This window comes from Ochotona princeps, chromosome 30 (genome assembly GCF_030435755.1).
Source record: "Ochotona princeps isolate mOchPri1 chromosome 30, mOchPri1.hap1, whole genome shotgun sequence".
NCBI lineage: Eukaryota > Metazoa > Chordata > Mammalia > Lagomorpha > Ochotonidae > Ochotona > Ochotona princeps.
The window spans coordinates 6,186,744-6,205,924 of record NC_080861.1 but is presented as its reverse complement, the minus strand read 5'-3'; the positions used below and the strand labels follow the sequence as shown (position 1 = coordinate 6,205,924).

The 19,181-nt window shown below is 40.2% G+C and overlaps 1 protein-coding gene across 1 annotated transcript in view; it reads left to right on the top strand.

Annotated features, from left to right (window-relative positions):
• The window catches only part of ANKRD28 (ankyrin repeat domain 28), a 76,805-nt gene that overhangs the window by 16,051 nt on the left and 41,573 nt on the right, over nt 1–19,181 (top strand). Inside the window, exons 3-5 of the mRNA XM_004588310.4 lie at nt 5,817–5,895; nt 15,465–15,535; nt 18,669–18,869. Of these exons, the coding sequence (XP_004588367.1) occupies nt 5,817–5,895; nt 15,465–15,535; nt 18,669–18,869 (351 nt within the window). The remainder of the gene's footprint in view (nt 1–5,816; nt 5,896–15,464; nt 15,536–18,668; nt 18,870–19,181) is intronic.

Below are 19,181 nucleotides of genomic sequence, written 5' to 3'. Positions count from 1 at the left end.
TGGGTACTGCCTAGCTTGGCTTGACATGCTGCCAGACACAGCCCTCATAAATGCCTATAGGTACTGCCACTTTGTCCAGCCTGGCTCACCCCAGTCCTAGTTCTTATGCTCACCAGTAATAGGTACTCCCTGTCAGGGGAGTGTCCATAGTTCCCCTGCCCGAAAAGTTACCAGCTGTTGATCTCACACATAATAAGGGATGTTGCAGTCTAGCCTGACAGAACTGACATCCAGTCCTGGCACCTGCCAGCTGGTGCTGTGGCCTGGCAGGGGAGTTCCCCTATCAGGCTCTTTCCTAGTAACAGAACTCGCGTGTGCCAGCATGCTACTACCCAGATTGATATGGCCAGCTCCCAATTCTGGCACTCAGTGGTGGGTACTGCAGCCTTGCCCAGCTGGTCCACATCCATTCCAGCTCTCACATGGACCCTTGGGTGTCACAGCCTAGCCTAGCCTGTCGTACATACATGCTGATGGGTGTTGCAGCACAGCCCAGCTCTCCCCAGTCCTGACCAGGATAGTCCCAGCCCCAGGTCTTTGTTCCCCAGCAGGAGTTGTGACCTATTAGGAGAGTTCCCTAAATTCCCCTGCCAAGCCTGCTACAGGCCCTAGATCTCATGCATACCAGTGGGGGCAGTGGCCCTCCCTGGTATGGTCTGCCCTTAGTTCTGGCCCATGCATATTCCAGTGGGTGCTGAGGCCTGACCCGATCAGATGAGTTCCTAGGGCCAACCTGGCTTGGCCCATCACTGTCTCCAGTGCTCCGCATAAACAGCGGGTGCTGCAGTCCCACAGAGACAAACCCACAATTCCTGCACAGAATCCACCCGTAGATCCAGTTCAGGAAATGTAAGAGGCATTCTGGTGGGTGCTGTGGCCTCGTGTGACGTGGCATACCCCCTGCCCCAAAACTCCAGCCAGGTATGCCCCCTAGGCCTGGCTTTTGTGCACCAGTAGGTGGCAGGAGATGCTCTTTAGCCCGGCACAGGTTTCCCATGTGGCCAGGTGCCTTGACCTCACCCAGACATGCCCTTTGGTTTCCCCCATTTAAACCACTCTGTCTCAGCTCCCTCGCCTCCGTGCGAGTGCAGTGGCCCAGTCCATGGAAGACCCCAGAAGACATTCCTCCCCGTCAGATATGCTCTCAGCTGCTCCGTCCCCAGATCCCCTTCTGCAGGCAATCTACAGTTCCCTGCCTTCCTCACTTACCTTTCAAAAGGAAAGAAGGGAGGGAGGAAGGAAAAAAGGATGATCAGGAAAGAAGGAACGAACAAATGAGTGAACTATTCACCAGCTACTGGCTGTTTTTCTTCTAGCAGTATAACACCTGGGTGTGAGGCTTTTTTGGTCTTTAAGAAGTTCCTTAAGCTGTTCCATGATTTAGTTTCCTTTTCCAAAAAATAGGCAGGAAACATGGTAACATACTTACAAGGCATAAAGCTGCTCAATCACAGAATAAGCACTTAGATTGAGTATTGGTTGTTGCAGTTACTGTTAATGTTGCTCTTCACAGGGAGAGTTTAAATTAACGTACTGGAACACCTTCAAGGTCTAGGCAAGGACACATTGGCAGAATTTAAGCATTACTTGAAAGGCTGTGGTTACATACATGTAAATAGATGGTTACCTTACAGGAATATTGTCTTTTACTTTGCTGAGTTGCTCCCTTCCTTACGTGTGTGTGTGTGTGTTCCTTTTACTCAGACTTGAGTTTTGAAATGTGTCTAAGTTAAAACTTCTGCAGCAAATGTTGAGAATGTGCAAGTGCAGTCTTGGTCCCAAGATCTGATTAGATTAGCTTTGCGCCTTAATCTTTTTCTCCCATGCGTGGGGTACACCATAGACTCGTGTTCTCACAGCCTGGTTCTCTAGCTTGTTTATCTTTTCCTGGTGTTTTGAAACCTACTTTCACAGTTAACTGTGACATACATAACTTGTAAGTAAATGCAATTCAGGGTTTTTCTGAATACTTTGTTTAAACCTATTTAAAGAAATTATGAGCATACCAGAAATTGTAGAAATGATACAGAGTGATACTGTGTTTTCATCAAAGCGATTCCTCCAAATGTGACATTTTTGTTTCCTAACCAGGAAACTTACAATGACACAATTTATCTAATTAGACTACAGACCTTACTTATATTTTAGCAGTTTTGTAAGCACTCATTTGAGACATAGGCTGTCAAGAGATTGTAATGTTGTTAATGTCTTTGTATTTCATTTTGGCACATACGTAGATCTGTGTAACCACTGGTTTGTTCAAGATGCAGGCTTAGGCCATGACTACAAAGGAACTCCCTTATGTAGCTCTTTGGTAATGAACCATCTTTTACCAAACCCTTCTAAAGTAGTTAGCAATGGCTGGTCTCATTTAATACAGATATGTAGTATGTTTCTGCTTCTGTCTTTCGGCATAATTGTTTACACAAGAGCTGTGAGCCAAATTGCTTTATAATTGCTAATTTTTTGTTTTTGTTGAGCATGGCAGTTTTTTGGTTTTTTTTTTTGGTAGAACTAGTTTGCATAATAGCTTTTATTTTTTTTATTTATTTTTTTTTTAGTTCAGCTATTTTTATTGGAAAGTCAGATTTACAGAGAGAAGGAGACACAGAGAAGAAGATCTTCCATCTGATGGTTCACTCTCCAAGTAGCTGCAACGGCCAGAGCTGAGCTGATCCGAAGCCAGGAGCTTCTTTTGGGGCTCCTATGCAGGGTCCCAAGGCTTTGGGCCATCTACTACTTTCCCAGGTCACAAGCAGGGAGCTGGAGGGGAAGTGGGACTGCCAGGACACAAACCAGCGCCCATATGGGATCCTGGCACGATCAAGGCGAGGATTTAGCCACTGGGCCCAGAATAAGTTTTTTTGTTTGTTTGCATTTTTTTAATACATAGAATTCTAAACAGTTTAAAAACTGACAAGTAGTGGGAAATAACGTCCTCACATTTCAAACCCTACTCAGCAATCACAGGTGATCACAGTATGTATTTCCCAGTATCTTTCCAGATGTAGTTTATGATACTTACTAAAAGTTTTTATACATGGTGGGTCTGAGCCTACAGTCTTTATTTAATACTGAGCATTAGCAGCAGTTCCGTTGATAGAAGACTAATTGAGGTATACTCCATAATTTAAATTGAAAGTATGGTTTTCCTTTTTCTGTCTGTCCCTGCTTTCTTGGTTTTTAAATATTTTATTTTAGAGAGAGTTCATTCCCCCAAATGCCCACAACCGCCATGCGTGGGCCAGGGCTGAAACTGGAAGCGGTGGACTCAATCCTGAGTCTCACTAAGTGGCAGAAATCTGACTACTTGAGCTATCACCACTACCTTTTCGAGTTAGAATAGGCGGGAAGTTGGAGTTGGGTGCAAGACTGGGAACTAAACCCTTGTGCTCCACTGTGGACCTATAGGGGAGGTAAGGGCTTTCTTTTTTTTTTTTTTTTTTGTCACAATGTCATGACTGCTTGCAAATAAAGCATTTAAACAGAATACAGGCTTGATTTGGTTGATAACATATCTGAGCTATTTTTTTTTTAAACATGAATAAATCTGTGGTTTTTTTTTTTATTGATTACATTGCATTATGTGACACTGTCTCATAGGCTCTGGATTCCCTCAACCCCTACGCATACCCTCCCCCCATGGTGGATTCCTCCACCTTGTTGCAGTATTACAGTTCAAATTCAGTCAAGATTCTTTCATTGCAAGCATAGAGTCCAGCATCTTATTGTCCAGATAAATTCAATGGTTTCTTGGGGAGACCATCTCTGGTCTGAAAGCAGAGCTGGCAGAATATCATCCCGATCAATTAAAAGTCACAACATAACATCAACATCAATTTACAACATTATGGAATTAATTGACATGGTATTGAGTAACCAATACGTTAAAAAATGCAAGTTCTTAACCACATCCTGTGACTACTTCATTGACATTTCTATTTTAATTTATACACAGAACCGGCTGCTATACACCTTAAAATGGCTATAGGGTACTATTCAGCTGTCTCGTGACTGTTTTCATTTTAGCATTCAGCAGTTTATAGTGTTGAAGCTTAATTTTGCTGAACTTGGCAGATTTTGGGGTAGACTAAACTGGCTTATAACTCTAACAAGGCATATGTCAACAGTTGCAGTGCAGGACAGTTTTAGGAGGGGTGTGCAGAGAAATCTTCAATACCATAGTGAGGAGTAACTAATCTTTGTGTCCTACCTAGTAAGGCATGTGTGAGTCCACGCTGACCGTTTCCTGTCTGGTTGCAAGCTTTCCTGCTTTCCTTGTTCTCTGTCTGTCTATTCCAATTTGTGTGTGTTTGTGTGTTTGTGTGTGTTTTGGGGTGAGGGACTCCAGAGCGACCCTGATGGTCATTGCAAGATAGGGTCGGGATCCAAAGTTGAAACTATGTGAGGACCAGAGAAAGCTCCTCTCCACAGTCCTGAAGGAAGCTTACTGTTCCGATGACCTTGGATCCTGCAAGGAAGGGTTTGGACTTCTTCCATCCCATGTGGTAAATCCAAGCGGGGGTGGATGACCTCAGAGTTCTTGGCCTCCAAAGGCATTCCAGTTCCCCGTGGTCTCCTTGGCAGTTGAGATGTAGTCCTTGGTGCCCATACTGATAGTCCTTGGTGAGGATCCGGGAGTGTAAGGGGCTTTCTTAATGGCTATGCCATTAAGAATAACTTTATTTTTCCTTAAACAATGTTTACTAAACCATAGCATTATGATAACATACACTTAGTGCATATGGTTGATACTCTTGATAAACATAAGTCCATATGAAAGCAAAGATGTGTGAGTTTAGTGGTTGGTGTAGACTATTAGTTAAAATGCTTGGTGTGCCACGGTCATTATTATACTCAGGAAATCAAGGATATTGACTAGATATGTCAGCTAAATAAAGTTGCTTAAAAACTTCTGTCATGTATAATTTTAGGTAACTGGTGGACATTTAAATTCTTTCCAGCATTTGCTATAATCATCTGATAAATAAACATTGTGGTTTTTCACATAGTAGTGCTATCTTTAAAAAGTTTTTGAAATATATGGGATAGTTCTTTTTCATTTTGACAGATTTTTCTGAAGGAAATCTTTTGTTACCTAATTTCCAACGTTTAACTATAGTGAAGAAAAATGTGTATAAATTTTTCTTTCAGAATTGGCGAGCTCTCCTTTTTAATTTTGGTTTATAGAGAATAAAAATCATGAATGTATGACTCGTAAAACACGTGACCAAGATTCACAAAATTGCAGACATCTCAAATGCAAACGACTCGCATTCCCTGTCACTGTGCTCTTTGTAGTCCTGGCTCCTGCCACCCGTGCAGGAAACTCAGAAGGAGTTCCAGGCCCCGGCTATCATGTTTGTAGGGTGGTTTCTGTTTAGTTGCAAGTGAACCAGTGAATGAAGACTCTCTCTCTGTCTCTCACTGTTTGCTACTCTGTCTTTCCCTCTCTGTAAATCTACCTTTAAAATATATAAATAAATCTTAAAAAACAAAAAGCTTATCAGTGTGTATTAGCAGCATGAGTCTTTCTTTATTCATGTAAAACTCAAGAAGCTATTTCTTTGTCATGTTAGAGCTTGGTTTTTATTCTTTGCTTCACTTTATGCAACTATTTTAAGTCCAGAAGTTGGTTTTTGTTTTTGTTTCTTAAGATTGCGTGTTATAGGAGGGTATTAATTACTGAGACTTGAAAATTAGACTATAGCTGTGGAAGTCATCTTTGTAGCTAAATAATAGTTTTCCTTCATTTACAAAATAGTGAAATTAACCCTATTTTAAAACTTACGTTCTGCCTTCCCTCCTTAATACAGGACAGTGAAAAGAGAACCCCTTTGCATGCTGCTGCCTATCTTGGAGATGCGGAAATCATTGAACTGCTTATTCTATCTGGTATGGTACCTTTCTAGTAAGAACACATTATGTATATTTTTGTCATAAATCATGAATGTTTCTCAAACGTAATTGAGTATTTGGTGCATGACCTGCTTCTGAATCTTAATTTCAAAAGCTGAAATGTGTTCATTTATCCTACAAATACTGTGCACGTACCCTGTTGTAATCATTCTGTATGATTACAGTACAATAGTGAACAAAACAGAAATTACCCTTGCAAAGTTTATATTCCATGCAGAAAAAATAACTAATAAATGGGGGCAAATTGTATTATCTATTAGATGATGACAAGGGCTACAGCCAAGTGCAGGGTTATGCCCAGGTAGTGGAAATCTGCCAAGTACTGTGGAGTTTCACGTAGAGTACCTGGAGTAGGTCTTACTGAACATGGAGTTACTAGGAGATGATGGCAGCCCTCCCAGGGGAAGTGCGGCAGTGGGAACGGTCAGAAATAGCCTAATTATGTTTTGAAAGCAATGCCAGCAAGATTCCCATCTTAAATAGCTTTTGTGTAATTCTATTTGAGGACTTTTGAAACTCTTCTTAATGAAACTGTACTTTAAACTGTGTTGCTTTTTACAATATGTAACAATGCTGGAACTCTTAGAAAGCAGCTCTTCTTATAACTACATGCTATAGGATTCAAACTACCTAAGTCCTAAAACAGGCAGTCGGAGCTTAGAAATGTTTTCGTTACACAGTCAGATGATTGGCACGCTATCTAGTGGGAAATGATGCATGTAGTTGATTTAGTTGACTTGAGCTTGAGTTCTCAGATTGCATAGATACACATATAATAACATTGGAGAATTTACATCACTCTGAAATTATGCATAAAGGAGGGCTAAGACACATTTTGTATTAATTCCCATTAAGTAGAATCAAATAAAATTATTTTATTACAAATTCATAAAATCTTTCGTGGTTTTTATAACATGATTTTAATTGTGTCATGAAATTAAATGTGGCTAATAATGGACTCAGCTAATCTATTAGTCTCTATAAATTTACTTCTTTTTTTTATTATTTTTAATTCATTAATTACATTGTATTATGTAACACAGTTTCATAGGTACTTGGATTCTCCCCACCCCTCCCCAAACCCTCCCACCATGGTGGATTCCTCCACCTTGTTGCATAACCACAGTTCAAGTTCAGTTGTGATTCCCCCATTGCAAGCATATACCAAACATAGAGTCCATTATTTTGTTGTCCAGTCAAGTTCAATGGCTTCTTAGGTGTACCCTCTCTGGTCTGAAGACAGAGCCAGCAGAGTATCTAATACGTTTGCTTAAAGATGTTTCAATATGGAAGAACTTGAAAGACAATTTTTTTTTTCATGGAAGAAGCTTTCCAACTGCTCAAAGTTGCCTTAATCTCTTAAAAACTGACTGTTCACAACAAGGATTTTTTAGTTACTTGATTGCCAAGGCTTTGTTGGTAGTCAGATGAGCCTAAGGAAAGTGGTAATATCAGATGTCAGCTTTGGAATAGGCATTGAGTGTAATGCTTAATTTCTTTTGAATAATTCAAAATTATGTGTGAAATGAAGCAGAGTACCTATATTAAAAAGTTATTTCAACTTGCCTTTGAAAAGTACTGCTGATTTTTTTTAGCAGTAATAATATAGCTCATGGCTAACTCTTCAAAGGAAAAGTAAAATTCTAAATCAATTTTAGTTTTTCACAATTCTCTGATTAAATCCCGAGTGTTTACATTGGTCTCTGGCTTGTTTCTGTGCCGTTAGCCCACCCAGATTTCTACAGACTTTAGTTTCTGCTACTTTCTTTGTTGTGCCGAGTGTCCTCATTGTTGGGCCTTTGCACTGCTGTTCCTTTGCCTCAAACCTGATTTTGCCACAAAGACACATGACTGACTGTCCCTTCACCCTCTTTGTGTCCTTGCTGGAATGTCCACTCATCAATAAACTGATCGTTGCCCCCATCCTGGCCCATTCTGTGCTGTCTTGTTGCTGATAGCCTTCTGAAATAATGCTTTGTTGTCATTTTCTCCCTGCCAATATTGAACTGCCAGAAGGCAGGAATTTAGCCTACTTATTTCCCAACGTGTTTACTCACAGAGCCTAAGATGATGCTGAATATGTAAAATGCCCCTGGGTTTCCAAAGGAGAATGGTTCCAGGACTTTGGTCATCAGAAGTTGTTGTTAAAGTCTCTTACACAAAATGATACAAAATAAATGCATATGTACTACATGCATCCTTCCCTTTAACTCTTTTTCATTTAGCTATAGTTTATTTCTTTATACCCATCCTTTATTCATTCAATATATAATTTGATGACCATTTCAACCACTGATTCTGGTGCCAGGAATAAGATACAGCATTGGATGAAATGGATGAAGTCTCTACTTTTGTGCACCTTATATGTGAATAAGGAATTAGAAACAGATATGCTTGTGTATACATATATGTATGTATCTAGATAAGTAGATATATACATACACACATAAACATAGCTTACAGCAATAATTGCAACGAAAATTTAAATGGGACTAAGGATAGTTGCTATTTCATATTCAGTTGTCATGAAACACTTTGGCAATATGACCTCTGAACAGATAACAAAAAATTGAGGGAGCCATCTTTACACATCAGGCAGATATTTAGAGGAAACTAAGAAAACAGCAGGAGCAGATGCCACGAGGTGGGTCCACATTTGGAAGCAGGTGGAACAAGCAGTCAGAGAACGAAAGAGACAGGCCAGATCACTTGGACCTTGTGGATAGTAGTAGTGATGGGCCAGCTGTTTGAATGTGACATGCACAACCAAAGTGCATCATGATGTCGTCACTATGACTTCAAATTGTTGACCCATTTAAAAAAAAATACGTATTTGCTTATTGTATAGAATATGCCTTTAGATCTTTTATCCTGTTCTGGTGAAGGATCTCATTTAGGGAAAAAAAGGTATCAGACAACTCTGTTGGTTTTTTTCTTTTTGTATTGTGTTTATTATACCAAATAAAAGTTGGGAGTTTTCATGATCCCATGCCAGTTAATTCCCAACCCAGATAGAAAACTGATTTTTTTAAATCCTTGAATCTTTGATCCTGCCCCTCATAGACCTTGATCTTATTAGGGAAATACCTAATTCTTCAGTAATTCCATGGCTTTTGCTGTGGCTGCTCTGAGATTTCAGTTGAGACTTGACTGAGTCATAATACATTAGACTAGTTGAATCCAAATTATTAAAAATAAGCTGTACAGAAATTAGTAAGCTCCATATGTATTGTACAAATTTGTTGAAATTTCGTGGATGTGAATGTGTTACTTCAGGTGGCTTATATTAAGATTTTCAGATTGACTTGGGTGTTAAGGCAAACCCAAATGTGTATTTTTGTTGTTATTGTTACAGAGCTCAGCTTTACAATTTTGTAGCAGAGTGTCAACATACCAAAAAATATTGACTGAAGTTGATTGGTTACATTAGGAAGAAAATGAGCCAACATTTTGTAGATTGAGACTTGAAGTCAGATGGAAAATTCCTGATTGGAGTTGCTGGTGTGGATTTCATTTAGTTGTATGGAACCCATTCTCACCTGCTCAACCCCACGCATCTATTCAAGGATTATGGTTTTTAAAGTGAAGATCCTACTGATTAGCCTAGGAGAATTGTGACACAGTGGATTAAGCTACTACTCTGAGGGGCCAGCATTGCGGCATAGTGGATAAAGCTGCTGCCTGCAACACCAGCATCCTAAGCAGACACTGGGTCATGTCCCAGCCGCTCCACAGCACTCATGATAAATCTTTAAGAAAAAAGTAGCACTCTGGATGCTTGCAACCCAGTTTCAGTTTAGGCTGTTTGTTTCCGATCCAGCTCTCTGCTCCTTTACCTGGAATTCCTTCCTTGCTGCTCACTTTGGCTTGGCCACTCCCAGTTGTAATGGCCATTTGGGAGTGAACTAACAGATGAAGATCATTGATATCTGTCCGTCCTCCCACATCACTGTGTACCTTTCAAATAAATCTTTAAAAGGATAACTTTAAGAAGCAGGCTCTTGCTCGTCCAGGCTCCTGCACTCAGCTATGGAGTCTCTTCCTAGAACTGTTGTGTTTTTTTTTCAGCCCCATTGCCATTTAGAACCCCAAATAGTAAAGTTAACTTTTTCTTCTTAAAAACTATTGTCTTAGTGTACTAGAGGGTGAGATAAATCTAGTTAGCTGGAGTTTTCTATATAACTGTAATATCAAATAGATGTCACAATTATGTGATATCAGATAGATACAAGCTGTTTAGCTAATCTTGCCATTGGTTTTTGTTGATGCTAGTCAGTTATTAGGTCGCCTAAAAGATGAATTCAAAATTGCAGAAAGATGAGTTCAAATTCAGGTGTTTGTGTGAAGACCCAAACAACTTGCTTATCACATAAGAAAATTCATCCGATATGCATGGATTTGTGGTGGGAAGAGAAATCTACTAAAGAAAATGTTGATTGTAGAATTAGATGTTAGTATTTGGGATTTATGAGATGTACTGCTATCACATAAGAGGTTTTCTGTAAATATTGAGTTTGCACCAATCATGACATCTTTCTTAAATTGTTAACTTTATTGTTTTCAGTTTTTTGCACAGGGTCTGTGAGTAGCCTAACTTTAGCAGATAGCACCTGCCTTTTTTTTTTTTTTACATTATTTTTCAATCTTAGGGACTAGAAAATAGTAATGTAAGTAATCCTTACTGCCAAGTTAAGGTCGTCTTGGTTTTTTTTGGCATACATAAAGCATGTGAGGCACCAGTGGAGGTTGTCACATTCAATTGTATTTTGTTCTTGAGGACTGTTTTGTAAGTTGGGTTTTTGTTAGTTTGTTTTGGTCTCCATCTCTTTAACTTTTGTTGACTCTTTTTCTATAGTCTGACTGGCTTTTGGACTAGTTAATTGTGCTCAGGCACTGTTTTTCTTTTTTTTTTTTAAGATTTATTTATTTTTATTACAAAGTCAGATATATAGACAGAGAGGAGGAGAGACAGAGAGGAAGATCTTCCGTCCGATGATTCACTCCCCAAGTGAGCCGCAACGGGCCGGTGCTGCACCGTTCCAATGCCGGGAACCTGGAACCTCTTCTGGGTCTCCCACGCGGGTGCAGGGTCCCAAACCTTTGGGCCATCCTCCACTGCTTTCCCAGGCCACAAGCAGGGAGCTGGATGGGAAGTGGAGCTGCCGGGATTAGAACCGGCGCCCATATGGGATCCCGGGGCTTTCAAGGCGAGGACTTCAGCCGCTAGGCCACGCCGCCGGGCCCAGCCACTGTTTTTCCATTGACGGAATGACCTTGTAATTTGGTGTGGGTGAATATGAAGCTGACTTTGAAATCCTCTATGTGGAATGCAAGTCTCTATCTTCAAAGCATACACCAAGCTGGGCTATGGAGTCTAACCCTCGAAGTACTGCCGTGTTCATGGCTCTTGGATTGTTCCTCATTTTATGAGAATGTAACCACTCCTGTTATTAGGGTATCTGTTGCTGTGCCATATTTATCTGTCAATATGTGAATTGCACACTGATTATCCAGTGTGTGCAGGAGAAAGATTTGTTTTGTTGGTACTCTCAAAGATAGCCCAACCATTTCCTCATATAGTTGACCTTTATTTTGCAAAGAATTGATATGTTTTATTGCTCCTGTTAAAATCTTGGGGGCCAGCATTATGGCATAATGGATTAAACTGCTGCCTGCAATGCTGGGATCCCATATGAAACTCTTTTAACTTATATTTATAGGTGTGATTTCTTCTGGGAAAGATTATGAGTTAGGTCTAAAATCCCATTGAGCTGACCTTCCTGCAGATGAATGTCTTCAAAATCAACACAGCAAACCAGGTGCACTTTATTTAGCACAGCAATCAAGGTGCCCGCTTGGGATGCCATCCCAAGTTGGAGTGCCTGGTTTAAGGGCCTTTCACCATTTCCTGCCTATCTGCCTGCTGGTGCACTTGGTAGCAAGCATCAGGTGATGGTTGATATAGAGTGGGTTCCAGGTTCCCACATAAGAGACCCTGATTCAGCTTCAGGCTCTTGGCTTTACACTAGTCATTGCAGGCCTTTAGTAATGAAAGAGCAGATGGAAGATCTCTCTCTCCCCTTCAAATAAAATGACAAGAAATTAATAAAAAACATTTTTGTATTTATTTGAAGAAAGTCAAAGCCAGGAACCTGGAGCTTCCTGTGGGATTTTCACATGGGTGCAGGGGTCCCAGTTATTGAGCCAAGTTCTCCTGCTGTGCTAGGTGCATCAGAAGGGAGCTGGTTCAAAGTGAAACAGCCTGGGTGCCAACTGACACCTCTGGGAGGTGCTGGTGTCACAGATGGTGGCTTCAACTGCTGAGCCACAACGCTGGCTCCATATTTGGAATCTTCGAAAGCTGAAATTTTTCTCAAAGTGGCTGCTATTTACAAGTAGCACTATTGGTATAGAGAATTATAACTCCTTATAATATGGCATATCCTTCTCACGCAGCAGTTAGTGTAATCTTGTAATCACTTAATGTTTTGGTGAATTAACTTGGATTATGTTATTACATGTTAAAGATTAATTATCATAACTTAAAATGACAGAATGATATTAGCAGGATTTCTTATTTTGATTTCTAAATGTACCATTAAAACCATGTTTTCTTTATGAAGTAGTGTATATAATTTAATATTTAAGAAAGAAAAAATTCTGTCTTACATTCCACTTATTTTTCAGTTGCAATTGAGGCTGAATTCTTAGAGTGTTTTCTATGGTCATTTCATTTATTCTCACAAATGTATTTGGTGTCTTAAATGGGAAAGTTTCAGTTTTACTTGCAAAAAATGTATGTTTATATAGACTGAAATATTTGCAACCAGATTTATTCATATATGTATTTTTAAAAGGAGACTATTCTATGTAATTTTTTAAAGATTTGTTTTTATTGTAAAGTCAGATATACAGAGAGGAGGAGAGACAGAGAGGAAGATTTTCCGTCCAATGGTTCACTCCCCAAGTGACCGCAATGGCCGGTGCTGCGCCGATCTGAAGCCAGGAGCCAGGAGCTCTCCCAGGTCTCCCACGCGGGTGCAGGGTCCAAAAGCTTTGGGCCGTCCTCAACTGCTTTCCCAGGCCACAAGCAGGGAGCTGGATGGGAAGTGGAGCCACCGGGATTAAAACTGGCGCCCATATGGGATCCCGGCGCATTCAAGGCGCGGACCTTAACCACTGTGCCATTGCGCCAGGCCCTATGTCATGTATTTTTTAAAAAGTTGTATTTATTTTTATTGGAAAGGCAGATTTGAGAGGAGTGGCCAGAAGGTCCTCTCATTTGGTGGTTCATTCCCCAGTGGCTGCAGTGGCCAAAGCTGAGCCAGTCTGACGTCAGGAGCCTTTCGGTTGGGTCTCCCACGTGTGTGCAAGGTCCTAAGGCCATGAGCCATTTCCTGCTGCCTTCCAGAACATAAGCAAGGGAGCTGCAAGGGAAGTAAAGCAGCTGGGACACGAACCAACACCCATATGGGATCCTGACACATGGAAGGCAAGAATTTAGCCATTGAGCTACTGTGCCAGGCAACAATAATTTTTTTTAAAAAAACATAACCTGTACGCATAGTCTTAAAGATCATTTTATACAGTATTTTTAGTGTGGCTGCATTTTAACTGTTCATCTGTCAACATGAAATCAGGTGCAGAATTTTTCAGTTGTAATGTCATGTCAAAGCTCAAAAAGTTGTGTTTTGGAACATTTCAGTTTTTGGATTTTCTGGGTAGGGTTATTCATCATGTGTATGTGTTTCAAAGTACACACTAGATGGTGAGGTAGTCCTTCCCCAGTTCCTCGTAGTTTTAGTGCACTTCCCTACCAGCAGACACCACTCTTGTGTGGTAGCATTCCCAGAGTTTCCTTGTGATGTAAAGCAATGATCAGTACTTAGTCCTGTTTCTGCATAAAAGTAAGGCTTGTCATTGATACTTCTTTTTTTGCTTTCTGTGTCTCAAATTGCATGTAGAGGACTCCCTCGATTTTTTTCTTTTTGTTGTTGTAGCCATGTCATATTCTGTTGTTAATACCTTTACAAACATCGTAAGGCCCTTTATGAGACTTCATTCTTCCTTTCCTTTGTTGATACAGTTTGCTTTCTCTGCTGTCTTTGTCTGTCAGGGCTCGCTCTTCTATTGTACAGATACAGAGGTGCACATATAAAACTATAGAAAGAGGCGCTGGGATTGTTGGAACCCTCTAAGCTGATAAATGGTGGAATGAAAGACCCTAGTTTGTGTACTGACCATTCACTAGCACTAGGACCCTAACCTTCCAGTTGGTAAACATTTCAGATGTTTGTTTTGTCTACTCAAACATTGACCTGACTATGGTCTGGGAGACTGTATTTTAACTTAGACTGCACAGTGCCTGGCATAAAGTTGCTCAGATATCAAGTACGTGAATTTATCACTCTGACTGGTTTTCTGTCTTGCTGGCTATCTCCTTGGCTTGTGATTCATTCAGTGTCCTAAGTGTTACTGTGTAGAGAGAACTCAGCTGTCGTCTATCTCTAACGTATCTAGACAATGAGCACTTCTATAGATGAAGAAATTCATGAATGTGCTGATCGTTAGTAATTGTAAAGGTGTAACAGGAAATAACCATCACGAGTTAAGATCTATAGCCCTGCTTCTGCCAGGGCTGGCTCTGGTGTTGTGTTGTGTTTTGTGCCTATATTTCATCATTTACAGAATAAGGAGAGAGTTAGGATTTGGGGTATAAATCTAGGGTTGTTTACATAGGAGAGCACCCGCTAATCAGTTCCTCTGTACTTCCAAAACCTGGGGCTAACTCCCCTATACTTAGAGTGATCCTGCCATTGTTACTTTTATTTGGTTGAAATTTGTGTACTAAATCAGTGCATTTTATCTGGAAAATGGATCCTCATTTCAAATTATATGACATACTTTGTGTCACAATAAATATTGTTTACATTCTGCTAGGATTAATGATTTTAGGACTTAATGATTTTTAAAGAATCAGTTGATTTTTAAAATTTCTTCTTTAAATCAAGGTGTAATCCAAGGGCTGACTCATTTGTTTCTCATTTTTTCCTTAGATGTATATCCATTCTATCCAATTTGTGTAATATCTATAATAATACGTTTTTAATCATAACTGGAAAACCATTTTGATGTTATTACTTTATGACATACATTCATTAATAAGTGTAAAGAAAACATTGGAATAATTTACATTTTATCTCTTTAGCATTATCATTTCCTTAAGTATTTGAGTTTTTAAACATATATTCGAAAATGATGTATTTTTTTTTTTTTGCCTTGGATATGCTCTGTATAAAGGTGGCTTTTCTAGCCTTTATATAAACTGTTTGATAAAAAGATAATGCCTTATTGGACAATTACGGCAATTTAAAAGGACAGTTTTATAATTTTAAGGGTAGTTTGTTAGCACAAAGTGTAAAAAAATTCACTACTTTCAGATGTTATTTATCCAATTTGGACTGTATATAAAACTATTATTTTAGGAGATTTGTTAAAAATAGTTTACGTAAGTATTTCAATTGACTTTTTTCTTCTTGTTGCAGGAGCTAGAGTTAATGCCAAAGACAGCAAATGGCTGACACCTTTACACAGAGCAGTTGCATCTTGTAGTGAGGTATGAAACATCTCTTAGTCATACATCGTGTGTGAGAACATTAAGTAGGTCACCCGTGAGTCTATATTCAAGTATTCCGTTCTCAGAGGAAAACAACTGAAATACCTAGACTGGTCCTTAGGATGTACTGATCAAGTTAAGTACTCATTTGTCCTGTTTTTATGTAAAACCTCCTGGGATTGGAAGCCACAGTGGGACACTTCTGCTGCCACTACTGGAGGAATTACTTTTTAACCTTACAAAATCCTCAGGAGACTTTCCTGTCATGAAGGTTCCACTGATTATTATCCATAAATAATCCTGTCAGTATGTTCTGATTATCTGAAATAATCACTTCATAAAACACTGGGATCAGTCAAAAATGTTTCGTTGTACACTCTGCCAGCTGTAACAATACAGTCTGTAAATAGCTGAAGTGCCATTCAAGGAAGGGACAGCTCCTTTTTCCTTGTAGCCCTGTGTAGTTTGTTCATCAAAGAAACTGACATTTTTAGAGGCTGTTTAGGATTATCAGCTTTGCTGGTTTCTTCTGTTGCACCTGAGAATAAAGGGAGCTTCTTAAGTCGTGGAGCAGGAACTGTAACTGTGGCTGTGGAGGCGAGGTGGAAAAGATGGGATTTCAAGTGCAGAATTCTCAGTAGCCCTTTGTTTATGCTTTCGAGATTATGAGAGAAGCCGAACGGGTGACTATGTTATAAATTATTCCAAGGACACACACTGAGGCATAGGAGGCGTAATCTGCCCTATGCGCTTCCTGCCTTCCCCGCACCTAGGTTGCTGGAGATGGCCTCAGGCTGACCACTGCGGCTGCACGTAGTGCTTCCAGCATGCTGCTCTGACTTGGGACTTTCCTTCTTGGAGGGGAACATGCAAGTTCAGCTTTTCTGTAAAGGCTATGATTTCTGAGTCAGGTTTTTTTTTTTTTTTAAGATTTAAAACAGGTTTTTTTTTTTTTTTTATTTGAAAGGGAAAATTTTTCACCCTCTAATTGACCTGTCAAATGCCTGCAACAGCCAAGAATGGAAATGCCAAAGCCAGGAGCCTGGAGTCCAGTCTCAGTCTCCCACGTGGGGGTCGGGGATTCAAGTATTTGTCCCATCTTCTACTGTCTGCTAGGGCACAGATTAGCAGGAAGCCAAAATGGAAGCAGAGTTGGGACTGGATCCGAGGAACTCCCATAGTGGGTACAGGCATCCAAAGTGGTATATACCTGCTGCACAAAACTTTCCCTGAATAAACCAGTTACTGAATATTAAGGTTATTTGACTATTTTGTGTGAGCGAAGAGTATCAGTATTTTAAGAAGCAGTATAATAATGCTAGATTCCTTCCAGGAAACACAATTTTTTAACCTAATCAGGTTTGTGATTGGTGGTATAGAAGAGAGGGAGCAGCTACCTTCCTCTGGTAGCAAACACACAGGTGGATAAAGCTGGGCTGTGGTCTGCTGTCCAGAGGAGTGGAAATACCCTCTCTCCTTAGCACTTTGTCTTCATAAGAGTTAGCAGCGTGTCTGAAATTGAGGCTTAGTCCAGTATCCCAGCAAGTACTTTGTGGCCGTTTTTAATTCCCAGAGATAAGTAGTGTCACTGTAAACATGTACCACAGTTTGTTTTTCTTTTGTTGGGCATTTGCATTTTTGTTTTTGTGGTTATAAATAAGTGAAAGTGCTTTGTACACTGTTAGGTTGATTTTTCTTTTTTAATTGGTGATTAACTCGAGTGGGATCAGGGAGTCAGTGGGTCTATATGTCTGATTAGCAGGCCAGCTTCCTTCACAGGGTGATAGAGGATTGGGCTGAGAGTCTTTTGCCAGCCTTTTAGATACCAGTTCTGTTCCCCTTATTTACATGTTACACTTCATCTCAGATTTTCAAAAGCCATAGGTGCTTCATGAATGGTTGTATTTGCGTAGTCCTTGATTGTGTATGTGTCATTTACATGTTCTTACACCTGTCATGAATGTTCATTTACTGTGCCTTACAGCACTCGAGGACAGAATGGTGTACAGGTGTTACGCCGTCCCCTCCCCAGTTTAGAGGGACTTGTAGAGTATGCCTTACAATTAGTGGAATGGAGAATCTGCTCTGGTTCTAGTCCTTTCATTCATTCCTGTAGCCACTTTGGCACTTTTTAACCAAAGTTAGGATTGTCACAGTGAGGAACAAGACTTTGCTAAATTTAGCTCTGATTATATTGCTTTATGTTGGTGGCATAATGAATGCCTTGAAATCCTGCCGTGAGTTTAGTTCATGAAGGTGGTTGTAAAGCCTTTCCGTGTGCTCTGGAGAGTAACCTGTTAAGTTGCCTTTGGGCCAGGCTTCCCTGTAGGGAGCCCAAAACCTTATGGACATCCTTTGTTCTGTGTTTGCTTTTGCAAACCAGGTTCTAGAGGCTTTTCATTTGTTTTTGTTTTGCTTTGTTTAAAGATTTATTTTTATTGCAAAGTCAGATATACAGAGAGGAGGAGAGACAGAGGGGAAGATCTTCTTTCTGATGATTCACTCCCCAAGCAGCTGCAACAGCTGGAGCTGAGCCGATCTAAAGCCAGGAGTCAGGAGCCCCTTCCAGATCTCCCACACAGATGCAGGTCCCAAGGCTTTGGTACGTCCTCCAATGCTTTTCAAGTCCACAGGCAGGGAGCTGGATGGGATGTGGAGCTGCCAGGATTAGAACCAGTGCCCATATGGGGTCGCCATGCGTTCAAGGCGAGGACTTTAGCCACTAGGCTATTGCACTGGGCCCAAGGCTTTTCATTTGTAAAATACAGTTTGTGTAACACTTTGAGAAATAGTGTGTTTTTAATTTTATTTTAATACACTCATTTACCAAGTGAGTTGTATCTTACTGTTAAAAATAAGATGTTTTTGAAGCATGTTTGGCAGTATTTCTTTCTGTATGTTTTAATAGGAATTGTGAGATCTTTAACAGGAAGATAGGAAAAAGAGAATGTCGTATCTAAAAGCATCATACGACTCTGAATATTTAAGTTCAGAATACTTTTTTTTTCTTGGGTACATTCTGACTTGTTTATAGTGAGTTCTATCAAAACTTTACTTAGGTAATTTTATATATGTGATTTCTGAAACTGTTAACTCATTTGTCTTTTCTAACTTTTATCTTCGTGTGACTTAGGAAGCAGTTCAGGTGCTTCTGAAACATTCTGCAGATGTGAATGCACGAGACAAGAATTGGCAAACCCCTTTACACATCGCGGCCGCGAATAAAGCCGTCAAGTGTGCTGAGGCGCTGGTCCCGCTGCTGAGCAATGTGAATGTGTCTGACCGAGCTGGGAGAACTGCGCTGCACCATGCAGCCTTCAGCGGACACGGGGAGGTAGGTGGCCTTCAGCGAGAGGGATTCTCTTTACTCCTTCCACCTCCAAGCTGTTAATTAATTTGCCTTTGCTAGCCGCTCATCAGCCCATGGTAAAAATAACCAAAAATGTTTATCTTGCTCAGTGTTATCTAAGTTTGCCTTTAGCAAGCTGTCACTTTTTTTTGGTGACACAACTTTTTCAAATATAAAAATTTATTTGGAATACATGGCGTTTCACTTGAGTTTTATAGTCAGCCTCGTGTGCCAAACACTGCTGAGTCTAATACAACATGAAATGTCTATGCTTGTGGGAAAAAAGTCATCTGGGAA